The sequence below is a fragment of the Anolis sagrei genome, chromosome 11, assembly GCF_037176765.1.
Source record: "Anolis sagrei isolate rAnoSag1 chromosome 11, rAnoSag1.mat, whole genome shotgun sequence".
Taxonomy (NCBI): domain Eukaryota; kingdom Metazoa; phylum Chordata; class Lepidosauria; order Squamata; family Dactyloidae; genus Anolis; species Anolis sagrei.
In genome coordinates this window covers 23,841,568-23,859,154 of record NC_090031.1, presented here as the reverse complement: position 1 = coordinate 23,859,154, position 17,587 = coordinate 23,841,568, and the positions used below count along the sequence as shown (strand labels likewise).

At 41.1% G+C, this 17,587-nt stretch overlaps 1 protein-coding gene across 7 annotated transcripts in view; it reads left to right on the top strand.

The window, feature by feature from the left end:
* The window catches only part of ACACA (acetyl-CoA carboxylase alpha), a 219,633-nt gene that overhangs the window by 66,891 nt on the left and 135,155 nt on the right, over positions 1–17,587 (top strand). For all 7 annotated transcript variants that reach the window (XM_067472024.1, XM_067472023.1, XM_067472021.1 and 4 more), the window contains 6 exons: positions 1,165–1,311; positions 1,409–1,597; positions 3,771–3,871; positions 5,127–5,215; positions 7,333–7,457; positions 15,922–16,035. In XM_067472024.1, the coding sequence (XP_067328125.1) occupies positions 1,165–1,311; positions 1,409–1,597; positions 3,771–3,871; positions 5,127–5,215; positions 7,333–7,457; positions 15,922–16,035 (765 nt within the window). The remainder of the gene's footprint in view (positions 1–1,164; positions 1,312–1,408; positions 1,598–3,770; positions 3,872–5,126; positions 5,216–7,332; positions 7,458–15,921; positions 16,036–17,587) is intronic.

The following is a 17,587-nucleotide window of genomic DNA, read 5'->3' as shown; positions in this document are numbered from 1 at the left end:
ATGAGGAGCAGCTTAAAGAGCTGGGCATGTTTAGTCTGAAGAAGAGAAGGCTGAGAGGAGACATGATAGCCATGTATAAATATGTGAGAGGAAGTCATAGGGAGGAGGGAGCTAGGACGCAATGGAGACTAGGACACAGTGGAGCAATGGCTTCAAACTACAAGAAAGGAGATTCCATCTGAACATGAGGAAGAACATCCTGACTGTGAGAACTGTTGAGCAGTGGAACGCCCTGCCCCGAAGTGTGGTGGAGGCTTTTAAACAGAGGCTGGATAGCCATCTGTTGGGAGTGCTTTGAATACAATTTTCCTGTTTCTTGGCAGAATGGGGTTGGACTGGATGGTCCACCAGGTCTCTTCCAACTCTTATGATTCTAAGGAAGGCTTTAATTCAAAAGCATGCAGTAGCAAACACAACAAAATTCCAACTGACAGTTTATTTCCCTCATGCCTCACCCTGGCCCCTTCCCTGCAATCCTCTCCCAAATTACAAATGTACACAGGAAAGGTCTGTGTCATGGCCTTATTACCTGGCTTCACAACAAACGAGGAAATAAGGTCATGACAACTAGTGGGGTGCCGCAGGGTTCGGTCCAGGGCCGGGTGCTGTTCAACATCTTTATTAATGACCAGGATGAAGGTTTAGAAGGTGTTCTTATCAAGTTTGAAGATGGCATCAAATTAGGGAGAGCTAATATTTCTGAGGAGCATCTTCAAGATCTGGGGAAAAGGCAGAGAGGAGACAGGAGAGCCATATATAAATATGTGAAAGGATGTCGTAAGGAAGAGGGAGCAGGCTTATTTCCTGCTGCCCTGGAAACTAGGACTCAGTGGAGCAATGGATTCAAACTACAAGAAAGGAAGGAGATTCCACCTGAACATGTGGAAGAACTTCCTGACTGTAAGTGCTGTTCAGCCGTGGAACTCCCTGCCTTGGAGTCTGGTGGAAGCTCCTTCCTTGGAAGCTTTGAAACAGAGACTGTTTGGGATGCTTTGTTTGTGATTTTCCTGCATGTCAGGGGGTTGGACTAGATGGCTCATGTGGTCTCTTTCAACTTTAATATTCCACGATTTTAATTTGCCATTCCACATCAGAAGTTATGGAATGGATCTTTACATTGGTTCTTCACTTAACCCATATATACTCCTTCCTCGGTCTCCTAAGGCTGAACTCCACACGGGGGCCTTGCCGCAGATCCAGAGCACAGCCCTCCGAGGCGAGAAGCTCCACCGCGTCTTCCATTATGTCCTTGATAACCTGGTGAACGTCATGAATGGATACTGCCTGCCGGAACCGTTCTTCCACAGCAAGGTACCGCCCCAGAATTTCCTTTTCGTCTTCTCTGGGAGGGCTGCAGATGTCATGCTCTGAGCCATGAATTCCTCGTCTTTCCTCCCCTCGAAACCAGGTGAAGGACTGGGTCGAGCGGTTAATGAAGACCCTCCGAGATCCATCTTTGCCTCTCCTGGAGCTTCAGGATATCATGACCAGTGTCTCCGGGAGGATCCCACCCAATGTCGAAAAATCGATCAAAAAGGAGATGGCTCAGTATGCCAGCAACATCACTTCTGTCCTCTGTCAGTTCCCCAGCCAACAGGTATGGAATATCTTGACAGATCGGTGTTGGGTAATGGCAATGGAGTTTGCCTGCACTTTTTGGGGCTATTGTTTTTTTTATTATTTATTTATTTACAGCATTTATATGCCACTCTTCTCACCCCAAAGGGGACTCAGAGCGGCTTACAAAATTATATATATATATATATATATATATATATATACACACACACACATACATACACACACACACATACATACAATATATGAGATATATCTATCTATCTATCTATCTATCTATCTATATATCTTTTAAGCCTCTCTGAGTCCCTTTTGGACTCAGATATATATGTGTGTGTACACATACATACAATATATTAAATATATATATACATACATACATACAATATATTAAATTATTAGCATAGCACAATATCAGTATTATATATTGCTATATTGTACTATATACCATTATATTGTAATATTATTAGAAATATTGCATATAATATAGAATATATAATTATAGTATTGTATTATTAGTATTATATTGTATTGTATTATAATATTATAAATATTATATGAATATACAATATATTATATATTATATTATATATTGTATATTAATATAATATTTATAATATTATATTGTAATACAATATAATATTAATAATAATACAATATTATATTATATTATGTTATATTATTGGCAGTGATACCAACAACCCCTGAGAAAATTCCCTGCGAGAGCTATGTGACTTGTAGCCTTACTTTCCGGATAACTCTAGTACAGCGTGAACTTTGCACTTGAGGGAAATGGAATGAGGATGCTCATCTCTAATCTTCCCAACAATGCCAGTCGAGCTACTGATGACTAGCACTGCTCGTTCACTTCCGCTGGCTTCCCACTACATGGTAGTGATACCAACTTCCCCTGTGAAAATTCCCTGCGAGAGCTATGCGCCTTGTAACCTTACCTTCCGGATAACCCTAGTACAGCGTGAACTTCGCACTTGGAAGGAAATTGAATGATGACGCTCATTTCTAATGTTCCCCACAATGCCAGTCGATGAGCTACTGATGACTGGCACTGCTTGTTCGCTTCTGCTGGCTTCCTTCTATGTGGCAGGGATACGAACATCCCTCGAGAAAATTCCCTGCGAGAGCTACGTGCCTTGTAACCTTACTTTCCGGATAACCCTAGTACAGCATGAACTTCACACTTGGAGAGAAACAGAATGAGGACGCTCATCTCTAACCTTCACCAAAATGTCAGTCGATGAGCTGCTAACAACTGGCACTGCTCGTTTGCTTCCATTGGCTTCCCACTACGTGGCAGTGATACCAACAGCGCCTGAGAAAATTTGCTGCGAAAGCTACGTGCCTTGGAACCTTACTTTCTGGATAACTCTAGTACAGTGCGAACTTCGCACTTGGAGGGAAACGGAATGATGACGCTAATTTCTAACCTTCAGCACAAAGCCAGTCAATGAGCTACTGACGACTGGCATTGCTCGTTCGCTTCTGCTGGCTTCCTTCTATGTGGCAGTGATACCAATGTCCGCTGAGAAAATTCCCTGCGAGAACTACGGGCCTTGTAACCTTACTTTCTGGATAACCCTAGTACAGTGTGAACTTCGCACTTGGAGAGAAACAGAATGAGGACGCTCATCTCTAACCTTCACCGCGATGCCAGTCGATGAGCTACTGACGACTAGCACTGCTCGTTCACTTCTGCTAACTTCCTACTACATGGTAGTGATACCAACTTCCCCTGAGAAAATTCCTTGCAAGAGCTATGCGCCTTGTAACCATATTTTCCAGATAACCCTAGTACAGTGCGAACTTCGCACTTGGAGGGAAACGGAATGATGACGCTCATTTCTAACCTTCAGCACAATGCCAGTCAATGAGCTACTGACGACTAGCACTGCTCGTTCATTTCTGCTGGCTTCCCTCTACACGGCAGTGAGACCAACTTCCCCCCAAGAAAATTCCCTGCAAGTGCTATGTCCCTTGTAACCTTACTTTCCGGTTAACCCTCATATAAGGGCACGGAATACTTGCCATACATGTATTCTGCAATCCACTCTGAGTCCCCTCGGGGAGATAGAATGGAATATAAATCAAGTATATTATAAAAGAGGACTGTATTCTCTTCTAACCTTAGTTCAGTCCCCTCTACCTCTCTGTGTGCCTCTTTTCTCCCCTTGTAGATTGCCAATATCTTGGACAGTCATGCGGCAACCTTAAATCGCAAATCGGAGCGCGAGGTCTTCTTCATGAACACCCAGAGCATTGTGCAGCTGGTGCAGAGGTGAGGGACAAGATGGGAGACTGATAAAGGCAGAAAGATCAAGTCATGGGTGCGGTGGTTTTAGCTGCAGATAGATGAGTCATGGGTTTCAAGGGTGTTTATTTTCAATCCCCTTAATACTTAATTTTGTATATCTCCCGTTTGAAGGTGATTTTTCTGCTTCTTGGTAGATTTGGGTTGGACTGGATGGCCCACCAGGTCTCTTCCAACTCTAGGATTCTATGATTCTATGAAAGGCTTTAATTCAAAAGCATGTAGTAGCAAACGCAATAAAGTTCCAACTGACAGTTTATTTCCCTCATATCTCACTCTAGCCCCTCCCCTGCATTGCTCCCGTTTGAAGGTGATTTTCCTGCTTCTTGGCAAAATGGGGTTGGACTGGATGGCCCACCAGGTCTCTTCCAACTCTATGATTCTATGAAAGGCTTTAATTCAAAAGCATGCAGTAGCAAATACAACAAAGTTCCAACTGACAGTTTATTTCCCTCATGCCTCACTCTAGCCCCTCCCCTGCATTGCTCCCGTTTGAAGGTGATTTTCCTGCTTCTTGGCAAAATGGGGTTGGACTGGATGGCCCACCAGGTCTCTTCCAACTCTATGATTCTATGAAAGGCTTTAATTCAAAAGCATGCAGTAACAAACACAACAAAGTTCCAACTGACAGTTTATTTCCCTCATGCCTCACTCTAGCCCCTCCCCTGCATTGCTCCCATTTGAAGGTGATTTTCCTGCTTCTTGGCAAAATGGGGTTGGACTGGATGGCCCACCAGGTCCCTTCCAACCCCATAATTCTAGGATTCTAAATGATCCCAGGACAGTTTTCAGGATACGTGACTTCTACAATCCTCCAGATCTTACTGACTGCAACTCCAGTACCTGAGCATAGAGCCAGTGATGAGGGATGCTGGGGTTTTCAGTTCCGTAACATCTGGAGAGTTGTGTAATTGGCACACCTGTGCTATTGACTGGATTCAATCCGTTATTGAATGGTGCACCAACACTTAGTGAACATGTCATTGATTCTGTTGAACCTGCCAATAGGATTTGGGTCCCGTTTGTGGTCGTTAATTGCCATCAAGTTGGCTTTGACTTGTAGTGACACCCTGAATGAGAAGGAATATCAATCCTGCAAACTCCAGGCTGCTCACAAAGACTCGACGATGGCAATATTTCCAATATGGAGAAATTGGCCCAGAAATTGGTGTTTGAGCAGAATCATATGACCAGGAAGGCCATTTTTATGTCTTCTTTCAAGGTACCGGAGTGGCATCCGAGGGCACATGAAGGCCGTGGTGATGGATTTGCTCCGCCAGTACTTGAAAGTGGAAACCCAGTTCCAGCATGGTGCGTTTTGCAAGATAGAGATCGAGAAAGTATGAAAGAGGATGAATGTGGTGTCGTATTGGGCCACCAGGTGGCAGCTTTACACTGATATATGGAGTACTAGCTGTACCCGCCAGGCGTTGCTGTGGCCAGCCTTCCCTCCCTCTTTCTCTCCTCCTTTCTTTCTCTTCTTCCTTCCCTCCCTCTTTCCTTCCTTTTTTATTTCTTTCACTCCTTCCTTCCTTCTCTTCCTCTTTGCTTCCTTCCCCCACTTTATCATTCCATTCATCTTTCCCTCCTGTGTTCCTTCTCTACCTCATTCTCTCCTTTCTTCCTTTTCTACCTCTTTTTTCCTTCCTTTCTTCGCTCTTTGCTTCCATCCTTCCTTCTCTCTTTCCTTCTTTCTTTCTCTCCCCCTTTCTTTCTCTCCTTTCTTCCTTCTCTACATCTTTCTCTCCTTTCTTGTCTACCTCTTCCTTCCTTTGCTCTTTGCTTCCATCCTTCCTTCTCTCTTTCCTTCTTTCTTTCTCTCCTTTCTTCTTTCTCTACCTCATTCTCTCATTTTTTCCTTCTCTACATCTTTCTCTCCTTTCTTCCTTCTTTGCCTCTTTCTTTCTTTCCTTCGCTCTTTCCTTCCATCCCTCCTTCTCTCTTTCTCTCCTTTCTTCCTTCTCTACCTCCTTCCTTCCTTCCTTCCTTTGCTTCCATCCTTCCTTCTCTCTTTCCTTCTTTCTTTCTCTCCCCTTTCTTTCTCTCCTTTCTTCTTTCTCTACCACATGCTCTCCTTTCTTCTTTCTCTACATCTTTCCTTTCTTCTTTCTCTACCTCTTTTTTCCTTCCTTCCTTCGCTCTTTGCTTCCATCCTTCCTTCTCTCTTTCCTTCTTTCTTTCTCTCCTTTCTTCTTTCTCTACCTCATTCTCTCATTTCCTCCATCTCTACATCTTTCTCTCCTTTCTTCCTTCTTTACCTCTTTCTTTCTTTCCTTCGCTCTTTCCTTCCATCCCTCCTTCTCTCTCTCTTTTATTCCTTCTCTACCTCCTTCCTTCCTTCCTTTGCTTCCATCCTTCCTTCTCTCTTTCCTTCTTTCTTTCTCTCCCCCTTTCTTTCTCTCCTTTCTTCTTTCTCTACATCTTTCTCGCCTTTCTTCCTTCTCTACCTCTTTTTTCCATCCTTCTCTCTTTCCTTCTTTCTTTCTCTCCTCCTTTCTTTCTCTCCTTTCTTCTTTCTCTACCTCATTCTCTCCTTTCTTCCTTTTCTACATCTTCCTCTCTTTCTTCCTTCTCTATCTCTTTTTCCTTCCTTCCTTCGCTCTTTGCTTCCATCCTTCTCTCTTTCCTTCTTTCTTTCTCTCCGTCTTTCTTTCTCTCCTTTCTTCTTTTTCTATCTCATTCTCTCCTTTCTTCCTTCTCTACATCTTTCTCTCTTCCTTCTCTGCCTCTTTATTTCCTTCCTTCACTCTTTCTTTCCATCCTTCCTTCTCTCTTTCTCTCCTTTCTTCTCTCCTTCCTTCCTTCCTTTGCTCTTTGTTTCCATCCTTCTTTCTTTCTTTCTTTCTTTTCTTCTTTCTTTCTCCCCCTCTTACTTTCTCTCCTTTCTTCTTTCTCTACCTCATTCTTACCTTTTTTTCCTTCTCTACATCTTTCTCTCCTTCCTTCGCTCTTTGCTTCCATCCTGTGAGGCAGGACGTAGAGGGAGATGCGTTTGGACAAGTAAGCTGGTCCGGAACCATATATTGTTCATGTAATCCTCCGCTCCGGCTTTATCCGCAGAGGCAGCCTCTCCATTCAGACAAACGCTCTTAAAGTCCATATTAAAAAACCGCAAAACAGCGAGTCCATGAAAAGCGAATCGCGAAGTAGCGAGGGACCACTGTATAGCTTTTCAAAGCATGTGACCAGAGGTTACATGACCTAAGACACGTCTCGAATGGTGGTCAACTCTTTTATTTTTATTTACTAATTGAATTTTTTTATTGAAATTTTATCATGTGAAATAAAGAAAGTGAAAAAAGAAATCTAAGGTGATGTGTACAGCTGTGTTTACATGGAAACGTTGATGGATCTCTCAGTAGCTTTGCGTTAGGAAAGTGGGCACCAACTTCTGCACCAACGTTTTGTGTTGTTTCTGTTTGTTGCAGGCCACTACGACAAGTGTGTCTTTGCCCTCCGCGAGGAGAACAAAAGTGACATGAACACCGTCCTCAACTACATCTTCTCCCACGCCCAAGTCACCAAGAAGAACCTTCTCGTGACGATGCTCATTGTAAGTGAAGCGATGGGACCGTGTCTGGGCAGAATATCAACATATTGTCCACATTCATAAATGACATGATGCCGACGTTTTTTGTATTTATGAAGGGAAGCACAAGGCAAAACTTCCCAACTCTCAGATAGGTCATAACCATTATAATGTGGGGTATCTGCCCATTTTATATGGGGTTCCAACCTTCAAACTAAAGGGCATTCATCAAAGGTTTTCATGGCTGGAATCACTGGGTTGCTGAGAGTGTTTCAGTCTGCCTGGCCATGTTCCGGAAGCATTCTCTCCTGACGTTTTGCCCCACATCGATGGCAGGCATCCTCAGAGGTTGAGGGGTCTGTTGGAAACTTGGCAAGTGAGGGATCTATCTATCTATCTATCTATCTATCTATCTATCTATCTATCTATCTCAGTGTTTCTCAACTTGGGGGTCGGGACCCCGGGGGGGGAGGTCACGAAGGGGTGTCAGAGGGATCACCAAAGACTATTTTCTGTTGCTCATGAGTGTTCTGTGTGGAAAGTTTGGCACAATTCTATCGTTGCTGGAGTTCAGAATGCTCTCTGATTGTAGGTGAACTAGAAATCCCAGCAACTACAAATTCCAAATGTCAAGGTCTTTTTTCCTGGAACTCCACCAGTGTTCACATTTCAGCATATGGAGTCTTCCTGCCAAGTTTGGTCTAGATCTATCATTGTTTGAGTCCACGGTGCTCTCTGGATATAGATGAACTATAACTCCCAAACTCAAGGTTAATAATAATAATAATAATAATTTATTTGTACCCTGCTACCATCTCCCCGAGGGACTCGGTGCGGCTTACATGAGGCTGAGCCCAAATACAACAATACAAGCAATAATAACAACAGTACAAGCAATTAAAATAATGCCCACCAACATCTTCCTGTATTTTCTGTTGGTCCTGGGAGTTCTGTGTGCCAAGTTTGGTTCAATTACATTGTTGGTGGAGTTCAGAATGCTCTTTGATTTTGTAGGTGTACTATAAATCCCAGCAAATACAACTCCCAAATGACAAAAATCAACTCCCCCACCAAACTCACCAGCATTCAAATTTGGGCATATTGGGTATTTGTGCCAAATTTGGTCCAATGAATGAAAACACATCCTGCATGTCAGATATTTACATGATGATTCATAACAATAGCAAAATTACAGTTGTGAAGTAGCAACGAAAATAATTTTATGGTTGGGGGTCACCACAACATGAGGAAATGTATTAAGGGGTCGCGGCATTAGCGGGTTGGAGAACCACTGATCTATCTTAATTATCTATGGAATAATGTCCAGGGTGGGAGGAAGAACTCTTGCCTGTTTGAAACCACTGTGAATGTTGCCATTGGCCATCTTGATTCGTATTGAATGGCCTTGCAGTTTCAAAACCTGCATGGGGGAATCCTTTGTTGGGAGGTGTTAGCCAGCCCTGATTGTTTTCTGCCTGGAATTCCCTTCTTTTCTGAGTGCTGTTTTATTTTTACTGTCCTGATTTTAGAGTTTCCAACAGACATCTATGCAGAGACCCTCACTGATTGGCTTTGCAGCTGCAAGGCCATTCAATGCGAATAAAGGTGCCCTATTGCAACAATCACACTTGCCTCAAGCAGACAAGAGTTAATTCTCCCACCCTGGACATTATTCCACAGATACATATACAGTCCCCTTGCCTTATTTCCAACAGATCTCTATGCAGAGACCCTCACTGATTGACTTTGCAGCTGCAAGGCCTTTCAATGCGGATCAAGGAGCCCTATTACAACATTCCCACTTGCCTCAAGCAGAAAAGAGATATGATTCATTATTCCACAGATACATATACACTCCTCTTGCCTTATTTCCAACAGACCTCTATGCAGAGACCTTTACTGATTGACTTTGCAACTGCAAGGCCATTCAAAGAAAGAACTCTTATCTGCTTGGGGCAAGTGCTTGGCCTCATGTAAGCCGCACCGAGTCCCTTGGTATTATTATTATTATTATTATTATTATTATTATTATTATTATTACTGGCCACAACCAGGCAAGGCCATTCAGTGCTAAATCAAGGTGGATTAGCCTGTATAGATATCCATATATTTATTTACGTCATTTTTGTCCCGCCCTTTTCAGCCCGAAGGCAACTCAGGACGGCAACAATTAGATGTCACACAAACATACATATATCAGTTAAAAAACAATTAAGTCACATCATAAAATCCATATAAAAACCAGAGAAGCTATAAAAACTATAAAAATCTATAAAAAAAAGTCTTCCGGGCCAATTCTTCATCCGTTTACATCGTCTTAGCCGTTACGTGTTCGTATTCACAATCTTGTGTTTATCTGATCACACTGAGGTTCCTTTTACTGCATCCTTCTGGGATTCAGGACAAACTTGGGAAAAAAGTAATCCACACCCATATCAATGCAATAAGCTTGAAACACCACAGAATAATAATAATAATAATAATAATAATAATAATAATAATAACAACAACAACAACAACTAGCTGTCCCCTGCCAAGAGTTGCTGTGGCCCACATGGGGATTCTGTGTGCCACGTTTGGCCCAATTCTATTGTTGGTGGGGCTCAGAATGCTCTGTGATTGTAGGTGAACTATAAATCCCAGCAACTACAACTCTCAAATGTCAAGATTCTATTTTCCCCAAACTCCACCAGTGTTCATATTTGGGCATATTGAGTATTCGTGGTCCAGATCCATCACTGTTTGAGTCCACAGTGATCTCTGGATGTAGATGAACTACAACTCCAAAACCAAAGGACACTGCCCAGCAAACCCTTCCAGTATTTTCTGTTGGTCACGGGAGAACTGTGTGCCAAGTTCAGTTCAATTCCATCACTGGTGGAGTTCAGAATGCTCTTTGATTGTAGGTGAGCTATCAATCCCAGCAACTACAACTCCCAAATGACAAAATCATAATTTTTGAGTGATGGTCACTCCTTGTGTTGTGAGACATTTTCTTGCCAAATTTGGTGTGATTTCGTTCATTGGTTCTTTTGTTTTTAAGGTACTCATTACGACGGAGCATTTTTATATATATAGATAACAACAACAACAACAACAATATACTTTATATTCTGCGGATTACAGTCTACACATATATAGGCAAACATTCATTGCTGTTATACAATTAACAACGAAGACAGACAGTACACAGACAAAGGCAAAGGCTTCCCTCTTGTTCATCTCTGCCTTCTGGAGGCTGTGCTCAACTCTGGTCATGGGGGGGGGGGGCGCTCTTGTTCCATTTCTCATGCCGAGGAGCCTTTTGTCTGGGGACGCCTTTCCTGATTGAATTGCCGGCATGTCTGCATGGGCGCCTTTTACCTCCCCGCCAAAACAGTACCTATTGATCGACTCACATTATTGTTTTTGAACTGCTAGGTAGGCAGGAGCTAGGACTAATGGCCAGGAGCTCACCTTGACAGCAACCTTGACTTCTGGCTTGGTGTTATGTTCCAGGACCACCCGCAAAAAGCGAAAATCCGCGAAGTAGGGACGCTATATATGTATATTGCATTCCGAGGGTGAGGCAGAAGCGAGGAGAGATTTAAAGGCACAGCACACCTTTTTTTGCTAGCTATCTCTGCTTTGTTTTGCAATCGATTGGCTGAAGGGGAGGGTGAACCCCCCTTCCACACTCCATCGTTGCCAGGAGGCGGGATGAGAACGCCACTTTGGGCAACGGCAACCATTCATAAACTGGGAGGCAAAAAACCCGCGAAACAGCAAGTCTGCGAAAAGCGAACCGCAAAGTAGAGAGGGAACACGTTGTGACCCATAGGACCTTTGAGGTTATTTTTTTGTTATCAGGGTCGTGGATTGGAAACTCATTTCCTCTCTGGCTCTTTGAAGCCGACTGGAAAAAACAACGAGGAGGAGGAGGATGCACTTGCTTTCTCCTCTTTCTCAAAGGGGCAAACGGGGGAAAAAGAGAGATTGAACTTCTTTGAAGCCATCCCTTGAGTGGAGAAAAACGCCTTTTTGTCATGCGCAAGGGAGAGTTAATGGCAGGATTGATGGCATCAATCATCATCGATGTCACGCTTTCAAAGACGCTAATTAATGGAGTTGGGCTTCCCAAGCCAATAGCTTCCGCTCTCTTTATTATTTTCTTCTCCTTGGTGCTAAAGACTTGGCAGGTTTGTGTCCCCCAACACGGAATGGCCAAACCCTCAGATTGGCAAAGGAAAACGTCTCTCTTTTGCCTTCGAAAGATGGAACGGATAGAAATAAAGTTTGTTGTGGTTGTTGTTGTTCACAAAACTGCCTTCGATTCCCTTACATATGGATTTGTATGGCACACAGATAGTGTCTTTTCTCACCCTTCCTCAAGCCTCACCTTTCCTCTTCTCTTTCTTTCTTTCTTTCGTCCTTCCTTCCTTCCTTCCTTCCTTTCTTTCTTTCTTTCTTTCTTTCTTTCTTTCTTTCTTTCTTTCATTTGTTCTTTCTTCCTTCCTTTCTTCCTTCCTTCCTTTCTTCCTTTTGTTCATTCTTTCTTTCGTTTATTCTTTCTTCCTTCCTTCCTTTCCTTCTTTCTTTTGTTCTTTCTTTCTTTCTTTCGTCCTTCCTTCTTTCCTTCCTTTCATTTGTTCTTTCTTCCTTTCTTTTTTTCTTTCTTTCGTCCTTTCTTTCTTCCTTCCTTCCTTTTGTTCGTTCTTTCTTTCTTTCGTTTGTTCTTCCTTCCTTCCTTCCTTCCTTCCTTCCTTCCTTCCTTTCTTTCTTTTGTTCGGTCTTTCTTTCTTTCGTTTGTTCTTTCTTCCTTCCTTTCTTTCTTTCTTTCTTTCATTCTTCCTTCCTTCCTTCCTTCCTTCCTTTTGTTCGTTCTTTCTTTCTTTCGTTTGTTCTTTCTTTAGTTTTTTTCTTTAGTTTTTTCTTTCTTTCATTCTTGCTTTCTGTCTTTCGTTCTTTCTTTCTTTTGTTCCTTCTTTTGTTCTTTCTTTCATTCTTCCTTTTGTTCTTCCTTCCTTTCGTTCTTTCTTTCTTTCGTTCTTTCTTTTTTCTTTCATTCTTTTTTGTTCTCTCTTTCTTTTGTTCTCTCTTTCTTTTGTTCTCTCTTTCTTTTGTTCTTTCGTTCTTTCTGTCTTTTGTTCTTTTATTTGTTTTTTCTTTCATTCTTTCTTTCATTCTTTTTTGTTCTTGCTTTCTTTCGTTCTTTCATGCTTTCTTTCTTTTGTTTTTTTGTTCTTTCTTTCGTTCTTTTTTTGTTCATTCTTTCTTTTGTTCATTCTTCCTTTCGTTCTTTCATTCTTTCTTTTGTTCTTTCTTTTTCTCTTTTTCGTTCTTTCTTTCTTTTTCTCTTTCTTTCTTTCTTTCTTTTTTTTGGTGTGCGGTGTGATTGTAAGTAACGCTTGCCTTAAGAATCTCATTATTTGAACACGGAGCCATATTTCCTCTGAGAATTCTGGAGTAGCTTTGAGCCGGGGCTGTTCATTTCTCAAGTAATCATGCCGGCATGATGGAGAGAGAAAATGGCAGCTGTTCGCAGCTCAGGCCTTCAATTTCCTTCAGAGTCCAGTCACTCAAGTGTGTAATTACATGGGGGGTGCCGGAGAGGCGTTAGGCCTTGTCAACGAACCCGTTGGAGGCGCCGCTCGCCCGCCTTTGCCAATCAGGGCTCGGACGGAGCCCGTGGAACGCCGCCACCGCCGCCACCGCGTTGCTTTGTTTTTCTCTCCTCGCCCCAGGAATTCGTCTGGTGGGGAGAAAGCGCTCCCAAACTTCTCCTCTCTGGGGTTCACCTGTGCTTTTGGAAAGCGAGGAGGCATCAGCCATCTCTTTCCTTGAGGAGGAATTGGGACAGGTCCAGAAAGATGCTCGCCTAGGGTGGTCAGGGGCCACTCTACCTCTCATGTTTGGATAGACAATTTCAGCCAGTGCGGAGTCTGACCTAGGTGTATCAAAAGCAACACAAAGTTCATTTCAACAGGGAGAAATGTATGGTACTGCACTTATTGTATGTATAGATATAATGTGTATTATTATTAGGTTGTTGTTGGTTTTTCGGGCTATATGACCATGTTCTAGAAGCATTCTCTCCTGATGTTTTGCCTGCATCTATGGCAGGCATCCTCTGAGGGCTATATGGCCTCTGAGGATGCCTGCCATAGATGCAGGCGAAACATCAGAAGAGAATGCTTCTAGAACATGGCCATATTGTCCAAAAAACCTACAACAACCCAGTGATTCCAGCCATGAAAGCCTTCAACAATACATTGTATTATTACTATTATTATTATTATTATTATTATTATTATTATTATTATTATTTGCCGGTGCATCACACAGTCCTAGACACTTAGGAAGTGTCCGACGTGTGATCCAATACAACTGCCAGCAGAGTGATCTTGTTTGCTGTGGACATATCTTGTTGTGTTTCATATAATAATAATAATCATCATCATCATCATCTTCTTCTTCTATATAAATAAAAATGTAATGTTCGTTTGTGGGATTAACAGAACTCAAAAACCACTGGACGAATTGACACCAAATTTGGACACAAGACACCTAACAAGCCAATGTATGTCCTTCACTAAAAAAAAAAATTATTTTGTCATTTGGGAGTTGTAGTTGCTGGGATTTATAGTTCACCTACAATCAAAGAGCATTCTGAACCCCACCAACAATAGAATTGGACCGAACTTGGCACACAGTTCTCCCATGAACAACAGAAAATACTGGAAGGGTTTGGTGGCCAGTGTCCTTTGGTTTTGGAGCTGTAGTTCACCTACATCCAGAGATCACTGTGGACTCAAACAATGATGGATCTGGACCAAACTCTACATGAATACTCAATATGCCCGAATGTGAACACTGGTGGAGTTTGGGGAAAATAGAATCTTGACATTTGGGAGTTGTAGTTGCTGAGATTTATAGTTCACCTACAATAACAGAGCATTCTGAACCCCACCAATGATAGAATTTGGCCAAACCTCCCACACAGAACCCCCATGTGGGCCACAGCAACGCATGGCAGGGGACAGCTAGTAATATAAATAAAAATGTAATGTTTGTTTGTGGGATTAACACAACCCAAAAACCACCAGACGAATTGACACCAAATTTGGACACAAAACATCTCTCAGGCCAACGAGTGACCATTACTCACAAAAACACTGAAAACACAGCAGAAGGGACTTAAAAGGCCACCCCTGCCCCCCAAAAGATGCTACAGCGCATGCACAAAACCACATCTATATAAATAAAAATGTAATGTTCGTTTGTGGATTAACATAACTCAAAAACCACTGGACGAATTGACACCAAACTTGGACACAAGACACCTATCAGGCCAATAAGTGACCATCACTCATAAAAACACTGAAACACACATTGGAAGGGGCGTAAAAAGCCAAAAAATAAAAAATACATTACAACTCAACCTCAAAACCACATATATATAGACAAACACAAATGTATGCACACGCATATACATATATATATACACACATAGACAGCACATATACACAGACTGGGCCTCACCAATGTGTGGCAGGGGATGGCTAGTGTGGCAGGGGACGCTCTCTCTCTCTCTCTCACACACACACATACACACACACATAAATATATATAAAGATCGAATTGCAAAGACTCTGGCACAAGCCAGTCACGGTGGTCCCAGTGGTGATCGGCACACTGGGTGCAGTGCCTATAAACCTTGGCCTGCACTTAAACACAATCGGCGGTGACAAAATGAGCATCCATCAGCTGCAGAAGGCCACCCTACTTGGATCTGCATACATTATTGGCACACAGAAATACTGGAAGGGTTTGGTGGGCATTGACACTGAGTTTTGGAGTTATAGTTCACCTTCATCCAGAGAGCACTGTGGACACATATAACTATGAATCAGGACCAAATTTGGAACAAATACTCAGTATGTCCAAATGTGAATACTAGTGGAGTTTGGGGAAAATAGACCTTGACATTTGGGAGTTGTAGTTGCTGGGATTTATAGTTCATCTCCAATCAAAGAGCGTTCTGAACCACACCAACGATGGAATTGGCACACAGAACTCTCATGACCAACAGAAAATACTGGAAGGGTTTGGTGGACGTTGACCTTGAGTTCTGGAGTTGTAGTTCATCTACATCCAGAGAGCATTGTGGACTCAAACAATGATGGATCTGGACCAAACTTGACTCAATACTCAATATGCTCAGATTTGAATACTTGGTGGAGTTTGGGGAAAATCAACCTTGACATTTGGGAGTTGTAGTTACTGGGATTTATAGTTCACCTACAATCAAAGCTCATTCTGAACCCCACCAACGATAGAATTGGGCCAAACTTCCCACACAGAACCCCCATGACCAGTGGATTCTCCTTCTCTGGAGATTTCTAAACAGAGGTGGGATGGCCATCTGTCAGGATGGCGTCTTCCTGCTTGGCAAAAAATGAATGTTGGCAAATTGGCATTTTCCTCTGTTGCTTCCTTCTCTCCCCAGGACCAGTTGTGTGGCCGAGACCCAACCTTGACGGATGAGCTCATTAACATTCTCACGGAACTGACCCAGCTCAGCAAGACCACCAACGCCAAGGTGGCATTGAGAGCTCGACAGGTAAGGAGTCATTTGCCCTTTCTACTGGAGCCGTGATTTTGAGACCAGATTCTGTGAGACTCCCTCATTTCCTCATTCATTCTATGGGCTTTACCTGTAAGCCGCTTTGAGTCTCTTTTTGGAGAGAATAAGTGGGGTATAAAGCTGATGTAAATGGTATGATATATATTCTTTGTAGGCATTGAATGTTTGCCATATGTGTTTTCATGGATTACATTTATTATTTTACTCTATTTATTATTATTGCATTTATTAACTTACTCTTTATTATTATTACATTTATTAATTACCTCTATGTATTATTATTACATTTATTATTTTACTCTTTATTATTAATATTGTTATTACATTTATTATTTCACTCTATTTATTATTATTATTATTATTATTGTTATTACATTTATTAATTATCTCTATGTACTATTATTACATTTATTAATTTACTCTATTATTATTATTACATTTATTATTTTAGCCTATTTATTATTGTTATTACTTTTATTATGTTACTATATTGTTACTACATTTATTAATTATCTCTATGTATTATTACATTTCTTATTTTACTCTATTTATTATTATTATTATTACATTTATTATTTTCCTTTATTTTTGCTATTACATTTATTTTTTTACTCTATTTATTATTGTTATTACATTTATTAATTATTATTTATTACATGTATTATTCTACTCTATTATTGTTATTACATTTATTCTTTTACTCTATTATTTCATATATTGTTTTACTCTATTATTATTATTACATTTATTAATGTACTCTTTATTATTATTACATTTATTCTTTTACTCTATTATTGTTATTACATTTATTATTTTACTCTATTTATTATTACATTTATTCTTTTACTCTATTATTGTTATTACATTTATTATTTTATTTTATTATTGCTATTACATTTATTCTTTTACTTCATTTATTATTGCTATAATTATTATTACACTTATTGTTTTACTCTATTATTATTATTACATTTTTGTTTTACTCTATTATTGTTATTACATTTATTATTTTACTTTATTATTGTTATTACATTTATTATTTTACTCTATTATTACATTTATTATTTTACTCCATTTATTATTGTTATAATTATTATTACATTTATTGTTATACTCTTATTACATTTCCATTATTTTGCTTTTACATTATTATTTTTATTACATTTATTATTTTCCTCTCTTGATTACTATCGGAAGGATACAGAAGTGCGTTTACATTGAGAGTAGTGTATGCCTTTGCCTGGTGGCTTGCCTATATAATTAAACAGTGGCGGAAGGAGAGGGAGAAGGATCTCATTGTGTCGGCATCATCCGGAGAGCTTGTCCCATCCCTCCCTCCCTCCCTCTGCGATCTCCCAATTTCCATTTGAAAAGGCAAGGAGGTGGGCTGCTTTGGGGGACCCTTGGCCTCTTCCCCCCTCTTTTTAATTCCAGTGCATGAGCACTGAAAATGAGCAGGCGTTTGAAGCCGCTCGCTGACCTTTTCTGTCTTTCCCCGCATTGCTACCCGTGCCCTTGACCTATTCGG